The 20,805-nt window shown below is 45.0% G+C and overlaps 1 protein-coding gene and 1 long non-coding RNA gene across 2 annotated transcripts in view; one reads left to right on the top strand and one right to left on the bottom strand.

The window, feature by feature from the left end:
* Positions 1–3,196, bottom strand: part of SPEN (spen family transcriptional repressor) — a gene marked incomplete at its 3' end in the record, with an annotated part of 18,082 nt that extends 14,886 nt beyond the window's left edge. The window contains exons 1-4 of the mRNA XM_029965226.1: positions 3,156–3,196; positions 2,486–2,646; positions 1,140–1,340; positions 209–360 (exon numbers count right to left, since the gene is read on the bottom strand). Coding sequence (XP_029821086.1) covers positions 209–360; positions 1,140–1,340; positions 2,486–2,646; positions 3,156–3,196 — 555 coding nt within the window. The remainder of the gene's footprint in view (positions 1–208; positions 361–1,139; positions 1,341–2,485; positions 2,647–3,155) is intronic.
* Positions 3,197–17,447: 14,251 nt separating this feature from the next.
* LOC108642018 lies at positions 17,448–20,341 on the top strand. The gene is made up of 4 exons (XR_001922404.2): positions 17,448–17,596; positions 17,817–18,110; positions 18,244–18,524; positions 20,234–20,341. It is a non-coding gene; the product is annotated as an uncharacterized LOC108642018 (long non-coding RNA).
* Positions 20,342–20,805: the final 464 nt, after the last annotated feature.

Genomic DNA, 20,805 nt, shown 5'->3' with positions numbered 1-20,805 from the left:
TACTGCTAAGTTACCCCTCAATATCCATGTGCTGAACTCTGAATGCAAAGAAAAAGCTTTCAGGTATATTCCAGCAAGAAGAATGACTCAGATAATTACAGAAAGACTGAATAATCTTTGACACCATGATTTACCACCTTCCTTAGCATCTCATGGGTCTGTACAGGAAGAGGGGCAGTGCCCCCCCACCAGGGCACAATTCACATACCACTATTCCCCCGAAGCGCTGGAAGATGTTGCGAAGGTCGTGGTAGGTGGTTGTTTTCTCCAGGTTGCCAATGAACAGAGTTCTCGTTGCTTTTGGGTGAAACTCATCTATCCTTTCATCCAAAGGACGAAACTCGTTCTCACTTTCTGTTTCTACAATAAAAGAGAGCAAGAAATTTGTAATGCCTGGAGGTGCTTTTCATGTGGGTTCAGTTCATGTTGGTTGCTCAAGTCTCCTTCCTGATCTGAATGAGAATAACCACTATCTTGGACAAAAATACCCAGTATTTCACTTCTGACTTGTTATTTATGTGTGATTTCAAATCTCTATGTTCCACTGAGGTATCTGAGCATCCTCAGGTGAAAGGGAGCTTCATCCTCCAACTGCTCCTCTGGAAATTTACTCTTAATGTGTTTTATTGCATGATTTCCAGTAAGGCTTCAGTGGGGGAACAGCACGTGGCAGGAGTTTGTTTTCATGACTCAATTTTTAAAGCCACTGAAGTGCAGACTGAGAACTTCACCACATGCTCAGGGCTACAGCTCTCACTGGTCACTCACATGGGCTGTGCTGCCACAGTCTCAGAAACGGAGCCAGCGTTGGTTGTTTCCATTCAAAGGAGACCCAATGAGGCTGTGAGGACTCAGTGCTGTGCTTTCACCACCCACTGGTCTCTGCTCCACCAAGACGTGCTGGAGAGATCGCTCCTTCCAGCACATCCCAGTGTTTGGGAGCATGGCAGGTTTCCTTCTCTGAGGTTTAGGACTGGACTCTCTCCCTAAGAGCATCTAAATTTAGCAATCAGAATTCTTGCTCTGAATTTATTCTGGTGTATTTCTCTAAAATGTGTCTCGTACTTCTACGCTGCCTCTTCACAACAGAACATGCCCAGAGCGGTCCCATATCCCACGGGAGAAGGGCACGGACTCACCTGGTCCTATCCAGGCCGTGACTTCAATCTGCATGCCAAAGAAAAGTTTTCCTTTGGAGGCATTTAGTGCTTTCTCCTGGTCCTCCTGCTGTCGGAAGAACACCAGGCCATACCGCTCCTCGGACGCGCCGTGGATCTGCACCGACGTCACCTTCCCGTACTTCTTGAATTCATGGAAAAGTCCATCTTTAAGGCTTGTATCTAAACCAGCAAAGAAACATTAGTATTCCAATCTTTACCAACTTAGTAGCACCATAAAAAACATGAAGACTCTGACTGTCCTTCTGAAATGTGACTTCGCCCTGTTTAACTTGGTGCTCACCCTTTTTTTAATTTGGGGTGTTAATTTTGCCAGTGTCCCAAGTTTTTGGCTAATCTTTCACTTTGCCTGGATTTTTAAACCCAAGAAAATACAGACACAAGGCTTTACACCACTGAAGCTGGTGGTGGATGGTTATGGCTTCTAACAGACACCCAGGTGTAGATGAAGAGGAAATAACCAGTGATACTTCATTAATAATCCCACAGGGATACTGAGTACAGCAGGTTTCCAAAGCTGGGATGAGGCATCTGGAATGGAGACTGGAGTCATATGGCATTCAGTTCAGTCAATTCAGAAATACAACCAGGCAGAGCCATCAGATTTTGCAGAATCTAACTCAGGCCCACACAATCTGGGATCTGTGGGATAATCGTGTCCTTCTAAGGAATAGGACAGGAATAAAACCTACAGGAAGAAAATCACCACATGAGGTGTGCTGCTCACAAGCTTAACAGGTATTTTAAATCAGCCAGTGTTTTTGCATCCATGAATCCTGTTACAACTGTTCCGCAACTGATCCCAGGCTGTTCTTTCCTGTGGAATCTCTCCTGTTCTCAGCACAGGTTTCCTGCATTATTTTCCAGGCAATATCCACTGCCTTTATAAGTATGCTCAGGGGTGTTCAAAAGCACTCAAACTTCAACAGAAACCCTTGAAGTTTTTGGATTAAAAAAGAAATTGAAGGAGGGTGAGAATAAACAATCCAAGTTTTAAATGAAAAAATGGAGATGGCTTCATTTTTTTCCCTGGGGAAACCCCCGTTGCAGTTTGAAAGCACCGGCTCCAGGAGCTGGGATTGCCCAAGTGCCCAAGACTCGGAGCTGGGACCAGCAGGACTCCTCACAGATGGTCACTAATTAAGCAATTTTCCCACTGTCACACAGGAACCGAGGCAGAAGCGGGAAGATAATCCCGTCCTCGGAGGCCCCGCGTGGCTGCCGTGCCATGACAGGTCACTCAACTCACTACAGGTTACATAACCAGCCCTATCCCTTGTTCCCCCTATTTCCCAAGTGCAATGTACCTGTTGAGCGCACTGGAAGATTTTGAACCTTGATCCCAAAACTCTTCCGGGGCTCATCCTTCTCCAGCGACGGGAGCAGCTGGGAGGCGGGCGCGGGGACGGCCGTGGACTGCACCGACCGCGCCGGGGACTCGTCGCTGGAGCTGCTGCTGGAGTCACTGCTGGGGACGGCACAGAGGGAACCAACATGAGTCCAGGGAGGGGCAAAGCCACCGAGGAATTGGTATTTGATTCAAAATGCAAAATATCAGAGCTTCTGCTTGGCTACAGCCTCCCTCCTGTGCCTGATTCCTGGACCACAGCCTGGTTTTTCACAGGAATTTAGAGTCTTTCTACATATATTCTCCTCCGAAGCCCTCAGAGGAGACAGGCAGGGAAGCAGGATATGGGTGAAATGTCAGTGAGAACCTGTTACAAGGCATGACAACGGTGGAGATTTAATGGAGTGTAACACCATGTTGGACCAGCTTGGGAGCTGGATGGGAAGACTGGAGACATAGAGAGAATGCACAGGTCTGATGGAGCCTCAAAATCCATCCCAGAGCTCTGACATGCAGAAAAGAAGTATTATTGTGCTTATGATTGTGCTCTCAGGCATCTTTCCCAAAAGGGTCTGTATTCTGAAAAGATCTCACGTGTCAAAATCGTGGTTTTTTGGTCAACTGCTCACAAATGGCCTGGGTAGATGTGGATGTTCACGACTCTGCCCATGGCAGGGGTTGGGATGAGAAGATCTTTAGAGTCCTCTCCAACTCAAACCATTCTGGGATTCTCTACGAACCAGCAAACACCATTCCCAGGCTCAGCCTCAACCTCCAACTTCAGGGTATGAAGAATCCAGCCCCGAGAATGCCTTTTATAAACAATAATTACAAGAGAGGAGGATTTGCATATTAGATCACAGAGGGAGTCGATCTAACGTGCGGCCTCGTGCCGGTGCGGAGCATTGGATGCTTTGAGGAGAGGTAGAAATACAGAGAATAATGTTATTAAACTTGCCCAGTGGGGACACGTCATCCTGCTTCAGTGGCTCATTCCTTCCCCGAGGCACGAGGGCTCAGAACTGCACTAAAAATAATTTTGTCTGACATAACCCCAGAGACTCTCGTTCTCCATTACACGAGCAGACTTCGAAAAAATTCGGCTGGAATTTCAACTCAGAGGCTGGAAGTGGGGGGGGGGAGATGTGCCACGTACTAAAATAACCCTGTCAGTCTCGAAATTCGCTGCTTGATTGAATTTTTATGTTCCTCTCCACGTCATATTAGAAAAAATGATACGCAGGTTTATCTTTTTCTTATCTTAAATATTTCATAGGCTTCTTACAAACCTTCTTGCCATTAAACCACTTAACTTTTCCATTTCTTTTCTCAGGGAAGCCATTTCAGGCTTCTAAGCATTTCCATGATTTGATTTTGTGAGCTCTTCTATTACTTTTTTGCCTGTGTTTTCCTTCAAGCATTCAAAAAACCTGCTTTTCTTCCTGAACCTCTTGGTGTAATGGAGCACTATGGCACGTTCCCAAAGCCCCTGGGCTCTGTCCCCAATATATTTGGAGGCGTAGAAGGCAAATCTCTGTCCCAGAATACTCACTAGCAATCCAATGGGAATATAAAAACACACCAGATCAAAATAAACCACGACAAAAAAGGGCCAAAATGCAGATGTAATAATAAACATGAGAAACTCTCCTCCCGGTCTCACCCTCATCACGACCCTCCCATCCATCGAGTCACTTCACACGTTGGTGCCTTTCCCACACTCTCCTCCTCCTGGAGGAGGAAGTTCAGTGGTGCTTTGGGAGAGGAGAGAAAATAAAGCCATGCCAGGAATGGAGTGAAAAGCTGAGCCCTTCACCCGCCCGGCACCACCCAACCCCTCATTTCCTAGGTAATAAATAGCATTTCCCTTCCCATCCCCTGTGTTTCCCAGCAATGAATCTTCTGCCACCAGGATGCCCCTTCACAGCCTCATTTTTCTGCTCAGTTTGTGACCCGCCTTTATTTCTGCCTCACCTGTGCATCCTCCTTTTGTCCCCTCTTTATTAATGAATTATTTAATCACTAGAAGTGAAGCATGCAGCAATTCCCTCATCTTTATCCCACTCCCTCTGCCTCCACCTTTTGCTAAAGCACCTCAAATCCTCACTAAATTCAAGTTCTTCTCTACAACATTTTGGGAAGAGGAGGACAAACCCAACCCCACGTGAACAGGCCCCCAGTAATCTCAAGGGGTGACATCAGCCATCGCCTGCGGCTGGGAAACAAACTGGCAAAGGACAGAGAAACGCCTTTAAACACACAAACACAGGGCAGAGAACATGTGGGGGGAGAAGCTGAAAATAATTCCCAAGCTAGCAGCAGCTCCACGTGGTTCACCAGCCCCTGGGGGAGGCTAAAATAGGATTTTAGGGCTGTAGAAGCCTCTGCACCGTGTGCATTTTTATTTTCCCTTCTCACACACCTTGATGCTCAATATCACAACCAACTCCGTACTCCCGAAGCCTTTAAAATATTACATTGTGCTGACATTGTATCTCTCAAGCAAGAGGTAGCACTGAATTTCTACTTTAACAGTGCTTTTGAAGGGGAAAAGGCTCTTTTTAGGTTTTTTTCTTTATGAGGATGTTTAAAACATGGAACACACTCTTAAAATCACAGCATTCCATCGGGGAAAAAATATTATCTCAGGGTAACACCCTAAGACATCCAAGTGATGAAGCAGGAGTGTAACAGGGTGACAAATTCTACAAAGGAGTCTGAATTCCACCCAACTTTGGGAAACCAGGATTATGCTGAAAATTCCCCCTTTCCCAGGAAGTTTTAGGGATTCACATCCCTAAGCAAAGTAAGACTTTCTGAGACATTCTAGGAAAGAAAAAGTCATTATTTCCTGACTATTTTTAGAAAGGGAAAAAAAATGGCTGCAAGAACAATCCCCCTTTCTTCAGGGAAATCCCCATCACTTTTCCAGTTGAAGAAACATGGATATAATAATTCAAAAGTAAGTCAAAGGTTTGATGTTCTGTGAATGGGAGAATGATGGAAGAGTTAATTATAGCTGCCGTGTCACCCAGTTCTAGCTCACAGCACAATCAAAATAAAGCATCTGACAGGGAATTATGTGGAGTCTCGAGCAGCAAAACACAACCCTTTTTCAGCTTTAAAAATATACAGAGCTGAAGCCCGAAAGCTGCTCAAGGACATGTTCCCAGAATATTAAAATGAGAATATGGCTTTGCTTTTGCCTGGGAGTAATTTTGAAAACAGCCGCCCGTTGCCAGCGCAGAAAATAAGTTATTAAAAATTCTTCTGGCAAAAGTTGGTCCATAAAGCTTTTAGAACGAGCTAGGGAAATTTTAACATGGGAATATAACAGGATAAACAAACAGCTCTGATAATCTCCTCCCTGAAAGTACTTCAAGTATCAATAAGTTTTGGGGCAGGGGAAAAATGGTGCAAAACCAGTTTTCTTACTTGAGTTTGTGTTTCCGCTACCAGCCTTAAACCAGGGGTGATTTTCTCCAGAGCGTGCTCTGGCACACGGCCTCTTCCCAACATGGGGAAACCTGCTCTTCCACATCCCCGTAAACTCAGTGGAGCAGAATGCCAGCATGAAAAACTAATCTCCTGAGCTGTCACAACACACGCGGCGCCGAGAGGGAGCCGGGAACCGGCTCCTCCAACATCCCGGCTCCCGTCGCCTCCTCCGTGCTTTGCTCTTCTCCTGGGGATGTGGGATCATTTGGGAATAATTTAAGCATTTCACCAGGATTTCAGATGCTCTTTTGTCCAGCCCAGATACTCCAAAACTCAGTTTCACTCCACAGCACCAAAGCAATTGAGAATAGAGATTTTTAGTTTTACTGTCGGCAAAATGAGATGGAAAAACAGAGCTACAAAGGAGATTGTTCCCATTTTAACAAGGACATGAAATCCTTCTCTAACACATGCCCTTTACTACAGGTCTAGTTTACAAGGCCTTTTAAAATATTTATCTGCACTCCATAATTGCCTATGAGCATATAAGGATGTGTGTGTTCTTACTCGCACTATTTATGTATCTGTTTTCCATCAATCAAGATAAAATCTGTTCATAACTTACAGTATTTATCTATGGATCTATTCTCCATTAATCAAGATTAAATCTATTTGTAATCTAGTCTAAATTTTATCCATATGGGCTGAGTCCCAAAGACTCACCACACAGGAATCCAGCAATGGGGTTGAGATGCAAAATACACCTGGTTTCATGGAATCATGGAATATCCTGAGTTGGAAGGGATCCACAAGGATCATCGAGCCCAACTCCTGCTCTCAGTCCCCTGCAGCTGATTTAGCACACAGAATTTTCCTTTTCTCAGTTATAACTGTAAAAACAAGATTTCAAATCCTGATATCCCACCAACCACTCCTTGTTTCCACAGAAATATCTCATTTTCGAGCAATTACAGTTGGCAGGTCTCAGTAACGATGAAGTTACGCTGCGTTTATGTATGACAAATGAAAGCACAGGAGAACACAAAGCCAGCGTTCCCTTTGTTCCCACAAAAAGGAGATAAAAGGGAGACTCCAAACCCGCCGATGGAAGGGGAGACCCGCTGATTCCGTCAATGGCAGCGGCGCTGAATCGAGGGATCAAGGGAGCTGAATCAAGGGATCTCACAACCTGCCTGCACCCTTCTGCCAGTTCCAAATGTGGGACAGTTCTCATTTCTGCCCATTGATTTGAGAGCCGTGAGTCAGCTGCAGGCTGGGGACTCCTCATGGGAAACAAAGACGGAAACAAAGTGGGAAACACGGCGGCTGTGGTGGAGGGCAAAGCAGAGAGAGGCATTAACACACTGCAGGGGCTGAGCTGCAACTGCAGCTTGAAAAACGGGTAAAAAAGGCAAAACAAAACCAGCCTGCTTCTGCCCAGAGAAGTTGTGGCTGCCCCAGCCCTGGAAGTGTCCAAGGCCATGTTGGACGGGGCTTGGAGCAACCTGGGCTAGTGGAAGGTGTCCCTGCCCATGGCAGGGGTGGGACTGGATGGGCTTTAAGGTCCTTCCAACCCAAACCATTCCATGATTCTGTGATTCCATGATTCTACCTCTGACTGCCGGAGTAAGTTAAAAACAAAGCCACCTAAAATCAGTTCAAACCCTTTGCATTTTTCACACCAAAGTTCAGCTGGGAAAAAAGTAAAAATTAAGATTTTAATTTTTTTTTTTTAATAGCTGCCTTCAGAAACTGTTTCACTAGACCTGGTAAATGATACAGGGGTTTTTTTACAGAAATACGCAGTGATCACTTTTTCCCCTGCCAAAATTAACTGAAATCAGGAACTCTGCCTGGCTCAGCTCAGATTCAACACCCTGTCAGAATAAACTCCGAGGGAAGATTATCTCCTAGAAAGATCTACTGAGGACAGGCTCCCGCAGCACCATCCCCGGGTTATTCTCACGCCTGATGTCAGCAGCACGTTCCCAAGTCGGGTCAGGAAATCCAAAGTCAGCTCCGAACGGAAGCAACAGGAACCCTTGGTTTTTTCCTTGTCCCTCCCTTTCCAGATTCCAGTTAAATCACTGTAGATGATCTCTGTGCACAGAACACCATGTGCTGTATGATCAGCTCTATCCAAAAGACACAAATCCTTGGGATATTTCAGAGGTTTTGGGAGAAAAAAATGCAAGGTAGATTTTTTTCAACACCAGAAAATCACTCCAATTTATCCTGAATGTACCAATGAGTTGTTTGGGAATAAAAAGTATTAAAAACACCTGATTGCTGCCAGCCAAGACCCAGAGAAATCTGATGGCAACTGCTTAAAATAAAAGCTTAAAAAATGCATCTTATTCCATCCCAGCAATGGATTAAAGGATCTTTGCCTGTGAAACACTTTGACTTCTGGATGGAAAATGATATATTGAAATAATATGTGCACAGGGTTATCACAGGCTGATATTTCTGACCTGCTGCTAAATATTACACGAACCTAAAAAGGTATTTAACCAGCATTTCCCCCATTCTCTACACACGTGCAAGTCAAAAAGGCACAGCACATCACACATTCCTTCTGAAGAACAGCAGTAACCATTCCCACAGAACTCTGACACCACCATGCTGCTCCAACAATCCAGATGGCTGTTCTGCCACAGGTGAAAGGAGGAGATTTTGAGGAGAAATCACAGGATTCCAGAAGGGTTTGGGTTGGAAGGGACTTTAAAGCTCATCTCGTTCCAATGCCTTGCCATAGGCAGAAATAACCACGATGAAAATTCCAGAGGTCTGGGCACAGGGTGAGCAACTCGTTGTTGGAGCTGATTCCAAGGCTGACCTAAATACCCACGTGAGCAGCAGGCAGCTGCTCCGTACACAGGATGTGTCCCACACCAGGGTGTTCCTAAGGGAAAAAAACACTTCTCACACCTGCGGAAACAAACCTGAGGGGTTTTCCTGGTTCAAAGGAGTTGCTGAACCTGAAGTTGAAGATGTCAGAAAACCCAGCCCAACCTCTAAGGTTGGTTTGTATGAAGAGATCAAGAGGTAACGAGTCACTGCCGTGTTTTGCCGACTGCGGGTGAGCAGCGAAGGGGCTCAGCCCACGCACAAACCACACAGAGCCTCGTGTCACAACAAAGCTTTCCACTGGAAACATGGATAGAAGAGCAGGGGTGGAGAAATGCAGCTGGGGAGTACAGAGCTCAGACTCACTCGGTGTAATCACCCTGTGCCCATCGCCCTGGTCCCTCGGTCCCTGCGGAGCAAAGCTCGCCGGGAGGTGACTCCAGGACATTCCTGGCACCCGTTCAAGCCACTGAGAACTTGTCACCCAAGAACTTTGGTTTGTGCCTGTCACACGCCCTGAAGTTTACTAAACAATCCACTGAGGGAGCAAAAGACCAAACTTGCTGCATGGAAGCAGCAAACAGCCACAAAAAATACACAACAGATAAAACCAGCACTTACTGCTCTGATGAGAGATCATTAAATACTGCAGACTAATGAAACGAGGACATCCTCCTTCCCTGAATTCTTTCTCTCTTATCATGGCCAGAGAGGAGACTTCAGCAATCTCCTGTTGGGCTGGAATCCTAAATCTGAAGACATGAAGTGAAGTGATGTTTAAAGGCCAGGGGAAGGCAACACAAATCGGTGTCCTTTAGCTGGCCAACTAACAGAGCCTGTTTGCAGAGTTTATTTCAGTCTCTGACCAGTAAGTTTTTGAAGACACAGCCTCCAGGTACTATTTACCATATACTCACCCCAAGGCAAACATCCCATTTTCATCTCCGTGACAGGCCATACATTAATATATATAAATATATTTACATCAGTTGTTTTATCCTGACGTCTGACACCTGATCTTTGATGAAGGCTGGAACGCATAGTGGAAAAGATGGAGATGTTGCTCAGAAGGCCAGACTGCTCCCACCCCAGAACCACCTTTCCCTGCAGCCACATGCCCTCTGAGTTTCCAGACAGCCTTGGGCTCCTTTCAATTCTTCCCTGCCATTAAATAATCCATTCTGATTGCTAAAAATATGTATGTTTGTATTAATCCCTGTCTGGCTGAGGAGACTATGCCCAACCCACAGTTGGTGTTGCCACCTCGCTCCTCGACCTATGTCCCTCTGTCCTGGGACCTGAACTTTGCACAGCCAAGAATTAAAAACATCAACCTGAGGGGAAAAAAAAGTGTTGGTTACAAACACATCAGACTATCTACGGAGCAAAGATCCAACTTAGCAACAGCAACAGCTTCCTACCGCTGGGAAGATGCTCCTAACCCCCTGCTCCCAGCGCTGGGTTTGGTGTTGAATTTGGGAGCAGCTGGAGTTCCCTGCCCTCCCAGCCTCTGTGAAATACGGATGCTCCCTGGGAACAGTGGGATCACTCAGGCTCCAAAAGCAGCTCCGGGAAGCCGTAGGAAATGCTTTCTCAGCAAACGGCCACGGTGATGGAGCTCGGCGCTGGGAAAGATTAAAGTCATCGAGGCCTTGAGGGTGAAGTACAAAGCAGCTCCTCGGCGCAGCTTTCCCACAATTAAACTTCCACCGATGCAAAGACGGAAGAAAGAGGGTGGGTGTGAGAATGGGAGAGCCCAAAGAGTCTCTGTTTAACATCACCTTCACAGAGGGAAGCCCTGGGTCAGGAACCCTGGTGAGAAGTCCCACTGCAGTCACCCCCAATTCCCACCTCCTCTGGCCGCGCCAGGATTCAAGCAAATTATTCCGAGCGCTGTCAGGACGTGCCTGAAGAAGAGCAGCACTGATCAGTCTGTGCTCGCAGCAGCTTTGAGAAGCAAACGTGGGGCAGACCCCACCACTACAGTCCAGCAAAAACAGCTTTCAACCCTTTGGCCAAAAGCAGCGTAATGCCATGAAAGCCAACAGCCTTTGCCAGCTGCCGGCAGATGATCTAAATCAGTATTTTGCAAATGACACCTCAGAGCACATGAAATCTTTGAACAAACCCCCCATTTTAGTCCCAGATTCATGGGAGGTTGGTATGTCCTAACATCCCTGCATTGCAGAGGGAGAAGTAAGGTAAGAAGAGCCAAGGGCTTTGCCCAAGGTCATTCCGTGAATCACTGAGGGAACAGGCTCAGGAACTCGATCTCCCGGCTTGTGGGAGGCCAAATCTTTTCAAAATACCAAGAGAGCAACACAGAATCATTAAGGTTGGAAAAGAGCTCCAAGATGATCAAGCCTAACATTTAAAGGCAGTTTCCTCAACAACAACAGCTTTCAAGAAGGGACCTACTCTGCATTTTAGGAAAAAAACACCAAAACTCTACTCCAAGTGCTGTCCAGGAGCCAGGACAGTGAAATGCCATTTAAAATTCAACCACCACTGTGTCCAAGTAGGCTACTAAAGGCTTACTTGTGGGATAAAAAGTAACTTCTTTGCCTTAAAAGCCCTGTCAAATGATTTCCTGGGAATAAACACTTTTAAATACAATTTTAAACCCATTTGGCATTATCTAAGAGTTGAGCACTGGGCATCTTTCAGAAGAAAAGTCTTTTTCATACATATGCTAAAACACAAAAAAGCCCCAGCTCTGATTCACCCCCAGGTTATTTCTGCAGTTATTTTTTAACATAAAGCTGTCGGTAGAGCCCAGCAAACAGCCCTGCAGAATTAATTCTGTCTTCCTGTTTTTGAAAAGCATCGCACCTTGTCTTAAAAAAAACCAAACCTGGCACTATCTGTCAGCTCTTCTTCCTCCTCCCAAGCCAAGGCACTGGGTTTTTTAGCATCACACAAAACACCATTTGCTGAAATTCCTGATTTGGAGCAGTTTTGAAGTGGTGCATCTCTCCTATAAACAGAATTGTTCCTGGGATGGGAGTTGCAATGGAAGGCATGCCAAGACACACAGCTGATCTACAATGCTGCTTAAGTAAATTTGGGAGCCTGCAAAGCTTAATATAGAAATTCCCTTTATGGTAGATAATGCTGGGGAAGTTTAGCACTTCTAAAAATGGTCACTATTGTCCAAAGAATGAAATCCAAAAGAATACGGACAGAGTGACTCTAGTTCTCCATCAGAAATAAATCCATTCATCAAGGGTGTTTTTCCAAGATAATTTCTATTCTCCGACATCTTAGATCATAGAACAGTCCCTCTGATCTAAGGTTCTAATAAAATCTTCTACAGCCTTTCAAGGAAACACCAAAGAGATGAAGGGAACAATCATTTTTGAGGTTTGTTTTTTTTTTCACGCCCCTTTTTAGACCAACAACAGTAACTGGAAGAAGCACAGGAGTGCTCTGTAGAACCGGAATGGGAGCTGCTGTTCCGGAGTAAAGGACTACTTAAAATGGAAGGCCTGGGAAAAAAATGTCATTTCTGTGATCTCAGCATACATTAGAGAAGAGAAGACATTTGATGAGTTGTATGCTAAGGATTAATTTGCCATTTAAAAATGCAGAGAACAGATGGATCTCTTGGCTAGGACTATATTTGGGAATTACTTCATTTTGCTGCCCACATGCAAATAAAAATACAACTAAAAGTAGAACTTTTTGTGAGATTTCACATGGGCAGAAAATACTGATGTCATGAAAATAAAATAAAAAAGACTGTTTGTACGGAACGGGTAAAGTGCCACAGCCTGGTGAATGTATAAAGGGCTGGGGGGGAAGAATGTATCTTTATGTTGAGCAACTATGGGGAGTAATGCCAGGCCTAGAAATTAAAAAACAAACAAAACCAACCCAGGAAAACCAGTATCATATGACAGTGTTTGTCACTTAAGAGTAACTTCTGATAAAGCACCTTATTGTAATTTAATTCCGTGGTGTTTGTTACGATTTAGTGATTAAATCTCCACACATGGTCAAAAGTTCATGGATTTTCCTTCCCAAAAGCCTGGGCCGGTTCCATCACATTGACCAGGGATTGTAAAGCATTGATGAGCAATTAATTTGTGGGGAAAATGGAAAAGTAGGGAACAATACAGAAAACAATACCTTACACCCCCCCTAGATCCAGTGCCTGTATGCCCCTGACCTCCACAGCACATGGGAGCAGCTGGGAAAGGAGGAGCAGTGGAAGACAACAGGATGGAAGAGAAGTCCTCCAAGGGATTCCCACAGGCAAAGCCTGCGTGCTTCCCTGATGGGATCTGGTGCTTCAAGCCCCCAAACCCTGGCAGCCACACGTACAGTATTAATTAAACACCTTCCTTTTTACGCACGTGATTTCTCCAAGTCGGAGGGAAACTGAATATTAAAAAGCAAACCCAACATAACTCCTGAGACAACTTAGATACCATCTCTGTTTCTCCTCCAGCAACACAATGAGCCTTTCTGCTCTTCCCTCCACCTCAAAAACAAACAAACAAACTGAAAACTTCACCCAGCAAAGCCCCGGCCGGCGAAGGACGTCCCGGCGTATTCCCAGACTCCGGAACAGGGATAAGCACAGCTCCACGCGTTTAGAAAGCCAAGAGGAACAGAAAATCTGTACTAACCAAACAGCTCCCTTTCTGTGACTAGTCATCCTTCACAATCCAACAGGACACACCAGGCAGTAAACAAACATGGAAGGGAGGGACCAACTTCAAAGCAAGTGTGTAAATCTTACATAATTTGAGGGTTTGAGATCTTGCAGCAACCTCTTACCCAACGAGGTGTCAGATGATCCAAGGAGGTCAGACCTGTAGCAGGCACAGTAAGTAGGACACTTTGCATCTCCCTGAGCCCAGCCTGGCACTGTTTGTCTGCGGGGACCCAGTGCCGGCATTCCTGGGAATTCACTTTCAGGGAGAACAGTGCCTTTCTTTCACACGTTATCGCACTAGAAAAGCTCTCTACTCCCAAACGGATGAAAGATAATAAACACGTGAATGCCCTTAGTGCCAGGATCTGCTGGAGATGTGTCTTAATTACTCCTGATTCTTGAAGGGCTTGATGAAGTTCTCGTATTTTCGCCCAAGTATAAAAATGATGAAAATTTCTGGACATCTATGGAGAATATCAGGTAATCATGAAATGAGATGGCCCTGAAAACCACTTCCCTCTCGTAGAAAGGATTCTCCAAAAGGTACTTTTCCTGCCATCCTGGATTTCAGAGTGTCTTCGAGCCAAAACCATCACTTTGAGCTAAATAAAGCAACTGCACATGGAAGCCCAGACATTTCTCAGAGAGAAGGAATTAAAAGGCTCCGCGTCTCACTTCTCCAGACAGGAGACAGCACTCGTGGTTGGAAGGACCAGAAATGAAACAACAGCTCCCTACCTTTGTTACGGGGCTGTTGCGAGGAGGGATCACAGAGAAGTCTTGTTTCCTAATGCCAGAGCTATTTTTGTTCTTATATTAGGCACTTAATGAATACTTATGCAAGGACTTGATTAACATGACATCTACATAGTGCACATTTCATTCTTCCTCCTTTTGGAAACTCCACTTTACTTCAAGGTTTTAAAAAATTAGGACTACATCCCAGCACATAAATTATTTCTCCACACAACATTGAAGCCCTCGCCTCTCTCCAAGTCTGTGATTTTCCACTCAGTGCTGCACTGCCTCCTCCTCTCCGAGTGGCATTACCAGCTGATGATCTGGAGTGGGATCCCTAATCTCCTGCTAAGAAGCTTTTTCACTTAAAACCTTGATGCCATCATTAGTGGTTTGGGCACTTGCGACGTCGGGAGGGTGCCTGGACGTTAAGGACAAAGCTAAGCCCATCAGGTACACGGTTAATTCAACGGGCAAAGATTAGGGGATGATACTATTTTTTATTTTTTTCCCCCAATAAGGCTTATTTACCATTAATTCTCATCCCTGTGACCTTATTTAAGCACAACCTAACGTTTTTAAGGCTAATGCCAGGTCGCTGCAAGGAGAGCTGTTCTCCCAGCCCTCAGGTTTTAAGGGGAAGGTTCTCCTGCGTCCACACCTCTGGCAGAGCCAGAAACACCCTCTTTGGGGGGAAAAAAAAAACAGCCAACAAATCGCTGTATTTGCAAATCCAAAGGGACGCTCTGTCTAGGCTTTAATAGGAACACCATAGGGTTGAGCCCAGGCGGGGGCTGGATTTCTCCTTTGATCACCGTAATGACGGGTATTTTTCAGGAAGCATTCAATACAGCCTTCCCCTTTTGCTATTCATCCCACCACGTGAATATTCATTAGAAATTATTAAAGTGCCCATTATTCCAAAGGTCTTTAGGACAGGAATGCTCTCCCCCACCTCTGGTGCCTGTGGTGTGTCTCCATGTGAGCTGTCTGACTCCAACATCGATGCAGACAAACACTTCCAGGCTCCGATCCCTCTAATCTATTTCAGCGATGATTCACATCCCGGTTGTGTTTCTCCCAAAGAAAGGAGAATCTGGACCACTCACGCAGAGTGAGGGAGCCATCACAGCCTAAGGCACCCCACGTTTCCCTGTTTTCTTTGGCTTTTTCAGGCTTGATTTCCCCTTGCTCTCTCGGTGTACAGCAAATTTCTTCCTGCCTCCAGGATCCCTCAGACTAAGCCCAGCTTCTGAGCAGTAACACGGGCAGCTTCAACTTCCCTGACCTCAGCTAATTCTTTCCTTCCCTCAGCCTACTCAAGATGATTAAGCAAAATACTTGGAAGGAAATCAAAGCCTTAAAAATGCAATTAGAAGTGACCATTTTGTTAATACGCGCACGCACAACCCCAAAGTCAAACCCAATCCACCGACAGCACCTGACCTTTGGGGAAAACAGCAATTTTTAGCAGCTCCCACGGATTTAAGGAATAGCCCAAAGTCTCCCACAACGCTGGTGAGAGCAATGCCTTCCATACAGCTCAGGTTTTTCCCACCATTCCTAAATAAGGAGGTTAGGAAGATCTGAAATCACCAAATCTCACACCAGATACCAGCTCCCACAGACCAGCAGCTGTCCAGGGGTGACTTAAAAATGTTATTTTTAACACACAGTGGGTCTTCCTCCCCCAGCAGAGGAAAAGGCAAGTTCACATAAGGATCTGGATTCAGCTGCCAGAAATCCTCATATTCACTACCAAAGACTCTGATCTCATTGCAAGAAACCTTTACAGCACTGAAAATAAAATAATAATCTCTTTAAGAGAATGCAAAACAATAAAATCATTTTAGATTATAAAAATAGTTATCGTTGTAATAAAACAAAAGATATTTTTCTAGAGTAATTTCCACTTCATCCATCCCTAACATGACGCATTTTTAAGACTCCTTTCCTGAAATAAATTTGAAAAAAAGATATGATTTTTTTTCCTCTGCTTGTGAAGAATCAAATGCCACTTTGAGAAAGCAGTTGAGCTTCTGGGCCCTAACACAGAAACAAAGCCTGACAGCCTAGATTTAGATAAACACCTACTTCTGAACATTTAGGAAGCTGCTTAATTGCTTTGTCATTTAGAGCCAGCAATTACCAACAATTACTGGGAGTGCGGTGAGGGGTGGGGGTATTAATTGCAGCCAAATGTCCACTCTTTTTTGGGCCGCTCATGCCAAGAAAACGACGTATAAAATAATTAAAAAACCCCACTCGGTTATAATGTTTCAAAGTATTATTGCCAATGTATTTAAAAGATGGGGGATGAGTTCTCCCAGAGGGACTAACAATGTTAAATGTCTATTTTATTTTGAAATTGTGTGCTTTCACGGCAACGGTGGTGTTAGGATATGAGGACAGGCTCCAAAATCCTTTTGGGGATTTTTGGGGCTCAGCCCTCCAGCGGGGAAACCGGTGCTTAACTTGTAGAGCATTGAAAAAAATAAAATAAAATAAATAAATAAACAACCTAAAATTGGAAGGTTGAGCGGGAGAGAGGGCGGTTTCCTCCCTCAGAGCTGGCTCTGACACAGGCGCTGCTGCTTCCCTTCCCTGCGCTGTGTGAGGGAAAACCTTCACGCAGGAGCGAGAGCTGCTCCAGCGTTAAGGGCTGGGGGGTGTTCTGTTATAATATTTTAATTAAAAATGGAGGTTTTTTGTGGCAATCGCGGTGTTTTTCCGCGGGGTTCGGGCGGCCCCGCCCCGGGGGCGGCGCGGCGGGTCCGGCTCCCGCCGGCTCAGACCGGTTCTGAGCACAAACAACCGCCCCCCGCCCGCGGAGACACCGCGGCGAGAAACGCCCGCTTTTCCCCCAAAACAGACCTTCCCCCCTCAGAAACACCCTATTTTTCGTCAGAAACACCCGCTTCCCCCAAAAAACCACTCGCTTTTCCCCAAAAAAACGCCCGTTCCCCCACCCCCCGCCCAAACACCCGCTTTCTCGGGGAAAAAGGAGTGTTTTTTTGGGGAAACACACGCTTCCCCCCCCAACACCCTCTTTTCTCTCAGAAACACCCGCTTTCCCCCCCCAAAACACCCGCTTTCCCCCAAAAAAACACCCGCTTTTCTCCCCCGAAACACCTGCTGCTCTTCCCTCAAAAACACAACGTTTTGCCCTCAAAAACACTCGCTTTGCCCCAAAGAACACCGTCTTTCCCCAAAAACAGCGGCGCGAGGCGGCCCGCGCCCCCCCGGCCGCGCCGCCATTACAGCGCCGGCCGCGCTCCGCCGGCCGTGAGGCGAGAGAAAGCGGCGGGGTTTCTGAGCGAGATAAAAATCTTATTATGCAACGCACATTTTTAATAGATTAGTGCCGAGTCCAGGGGTGAGGTAATGCGGGCTGTCGGCAGCTGGGGCGGAGGCTGAGGGACGGGCGGGTTGTGCTGGTCCCTCCCAAGGGCACCGAGGCACCATTTCCTCACCGCCCGTGAGGAGATCTCTGATATATCGCATTTTTTTCTACGGGAGGATCTATTTATGTGGTTACACATGTGCGGATACGTCTTTTTCGCCAGATCTCATGTATAAAGGTTTGCTTTCTGTATTCTAGTCTCCAGAGCCATCTGAAAACGTTCTGCTTGTGCTCAATCTCAAGAAACTCGATACAGTCCCAAGGGTAAAAAAACCACATTTAAAGGATGGTCTCGGTTATATTTAGCTGAGCAGCAGCACAGGCTGAGACGAGCAGAAACACAAGGAAGAACAAAGTGGAAACGCTCGACAGTTGGTAACAAAAACCTGCGAGTATCTGAGGTGGATTTTTTTTTAATTTTCCTTTCCCTAATTCACATTTCGCTGTGCACAGAGAACATCAAAGCAGCACATGGGTTTATGTGAACAAAAGGTAAAGATGAGGTTTCACCTGACTCTAACAGGATTTACTGTTGCCTTTGTATAATGGAAAAGGCTTCCTACTCTATGAAATTCTTTAATTTTCATTTTTAAATCTTAACCTAATTCTTTTCCCATACAAACAGGAGCGTGCTCAACCCTGTCGTTCTAACCAGAAGACATGAAAAATATGCAGCTCATCTCTACAGCGCAAAATTTATGTGGAATTACTGAACCTCGACAAAAGCCATCTCACAAATTCTTCAATAAAGACTAAACAGCTACATTTAACCTCATTTTTTCCCGATTTTTCATCTGTTCTCAGCACAGGCATCTCCAAACCCTCTCAAAATCCCAAATCCCAGCTAAATCAGTGATTCATCACTTCTGGCAGCAACGAAGCGGGAAGGAGGAGATGAAGACAATGGTAGGGAAAGGTTTGCATTATGTAATGAAACTAAACTCACTTTTTTCTACTTTCACTTCAGCTGTTGACGCAGGGTAAGAAAGTCCCATACAAAATAAAATACACTGGAGGTTTCAGGGAGCCTGTTTTTCCCATGATTAAAATTCTCTTGGCAGTATTTTCCATCAGTTTATTTCAATATTAAGACACACACGTATTCCATTCCAACTGTAACTCCTTGCTCCAGAAAGAATTTCATCTAAGAGAAATCTAAAATTAAAACCAATCTCTAATTACCTTATGCCTTGCCCACTTGTCATGAGAACTTAAGGTACAGCTATTAGAATTATTAAAAAAATTCAGTTTTCAAACATCTATACATGCAACTGCTTCCCACTGCCTGATTTCAGCAGGGCTGGAATGACTGTGCTCACCTAGATCTTGGTGAAAATAAAATCAGTTTTGTGTCTAAGCTGAAATTGCTGTTTTAATTCTACAGTATCTATTTTATATTACAAGCTATAGGGAATTATTCATCCAACTCCAGCATCTCTGCCACGACACAACCAAATAAATACTCTTAAAAATAAATTAAAGGTGACTACATTGCAAACTATATGAAATTATTCATTTAACTTAGTGAATCCTCCAGCACCCTTGAAAATGGACAACTAAGTAAACATTCTTAAAAAATAAATTAAAGGCAAAAGGAAATCTCAGGTCGCTCATCTGTACATTTACACACAGGGTGTTTCCACTTCCACATTCTGGACTTCACCTACAGGAAATCAAACGCTGCCAGGATTTTGTAAATAATTTAAATCTCCTCCCAACATAGATTTTGGGAGCGAAACGTCCCACTCTGAGGTGGTTCAGCACATCCCTGCAGCAAAGCTTTAAAGTAATTACTAACACATGGAGCAGCAAGAGATGGGTCAGGCCATCTGACATTACAAAACTGGATCAAAAAGCCCAGAAATTATTTTTAGTGCACTAGAGCACCTCAACAAGCAGCCTAGAAAAGAGCTTTTTCTACAAAATAAAAAAAAAAAGGAGGCTGGTTGTTTTTTCCAGGAGGTTGGGCAGGGCACAAACAAAATCTGGTTTGCTTCCTATGGGATCACGCAGCTTCCATCCATATCCAGCTTCTTCCATGACACAGTACAGAAAATATGTTTGCTAATGTATCATTTGTGGTCTGCGTCTGAATCACCAAAACGGAGAAATTGAGGCTTCTGGTGGCGGAAAATTATAATTTTCAAGGTTTTTTTACTCTTGCAAGGTGATAAAAAAATTCCATCAAGCCTTCTGCACGATATGGGTGGGGAATGAGCAATCTCCTGTTAAGAACATTTCAAAACACACATTCCTCCTCAAATCCACACAGGAACCACCCACATCCAGCAGCTTCCCCACCTCAGCCCGGTGGGCAACTTCAGAGAGGCCACAAAATACCCCGAATAAAGCCCAGCTTCACAGAATATCGGTTATTTTTAACATGTTCTTTTTGGTTTTAGTTTCTCAATTACTCCCTTGCAGCTCCATTACCTGCAAAGGCCTCCAAATAGCAATTGAAATCAAAGCTTAGTTGAGAGCCAACACAACAAAGTGTGAACCTTTATGAAATAAAGGCTTTCTTTGGGTTGTTTTTTAATTTTTAAGCAATCTGTAGAGCAATTTGTCCAGGAAAATCATCCCCATTTAATCGAAGTGTTATTTCCTTCATGCAGCTCTTGAGAACCACAAGCAAGGAAGCCCAAACTTCTCCTTCACCACCTTTCTGCTTGTTTCTCACAGCTCACACAGGACAGTGCCAGGCACAAACATTCCCACTGGTGTTGAACACCCACCGTGTGTCCCAAACACCCCCGGGAGAGAGGCAGGACCCACCTCCCTGAGGAAACACAACTTTCCACCTGCCAGCTGAGACCGGAGTGACCGAGTTCTTCTGCTTCAGAAGAATTCAGTGCCATAAAGACCTTAATAATTTCATAAAATTGGACATTTCCACTTATAAAGAGGCCGTAAGAATCTCCAGCTTGTAAAATCCCTGGGAGTACCACGGAAATTGCAGGAAATAATTATTCTCCTGACAAATGAAACTGGATATATTGCACAGTGAGTGGGAGCAGAGTGAAAAGGGGATGAGGCAGCTTTTGCTCGCCACAGGGTATGAGGGGCTTAATATTTACGTGGCAAAATTCAGAATGTGTTAAAAATTAAACAGAAAAAAACACTTGTGCTTTGAAAGGCTTCAAGGCCAGGTGGGGTTTTGCTTCCCAAAGTAAAGAGAGGTTAAACG

Source organism: Manacus vitellinus, unplaced genomic scaffold (genome assembly GCF_001715985.3).
Source record: "Manacus vitellinus isolate BGI_N305 unplaced genomic scaffold, ASM171598v3 scaffold_92_pilon, whole genome shotgun sequence".
In the NCBI taxonomy this organism is placed as follows: domain Eukaryota; kingdom Metazoa; phylum Chordata; class Aves; order Passeriformes; family Pipridae; genus Manacus; species Manacus vitellinus.
The sequence above is the reverse complement of the archived record's forward strand: the minus strand, read 5'-3'. Positions and strand labels throughout refer to the sequence as shown.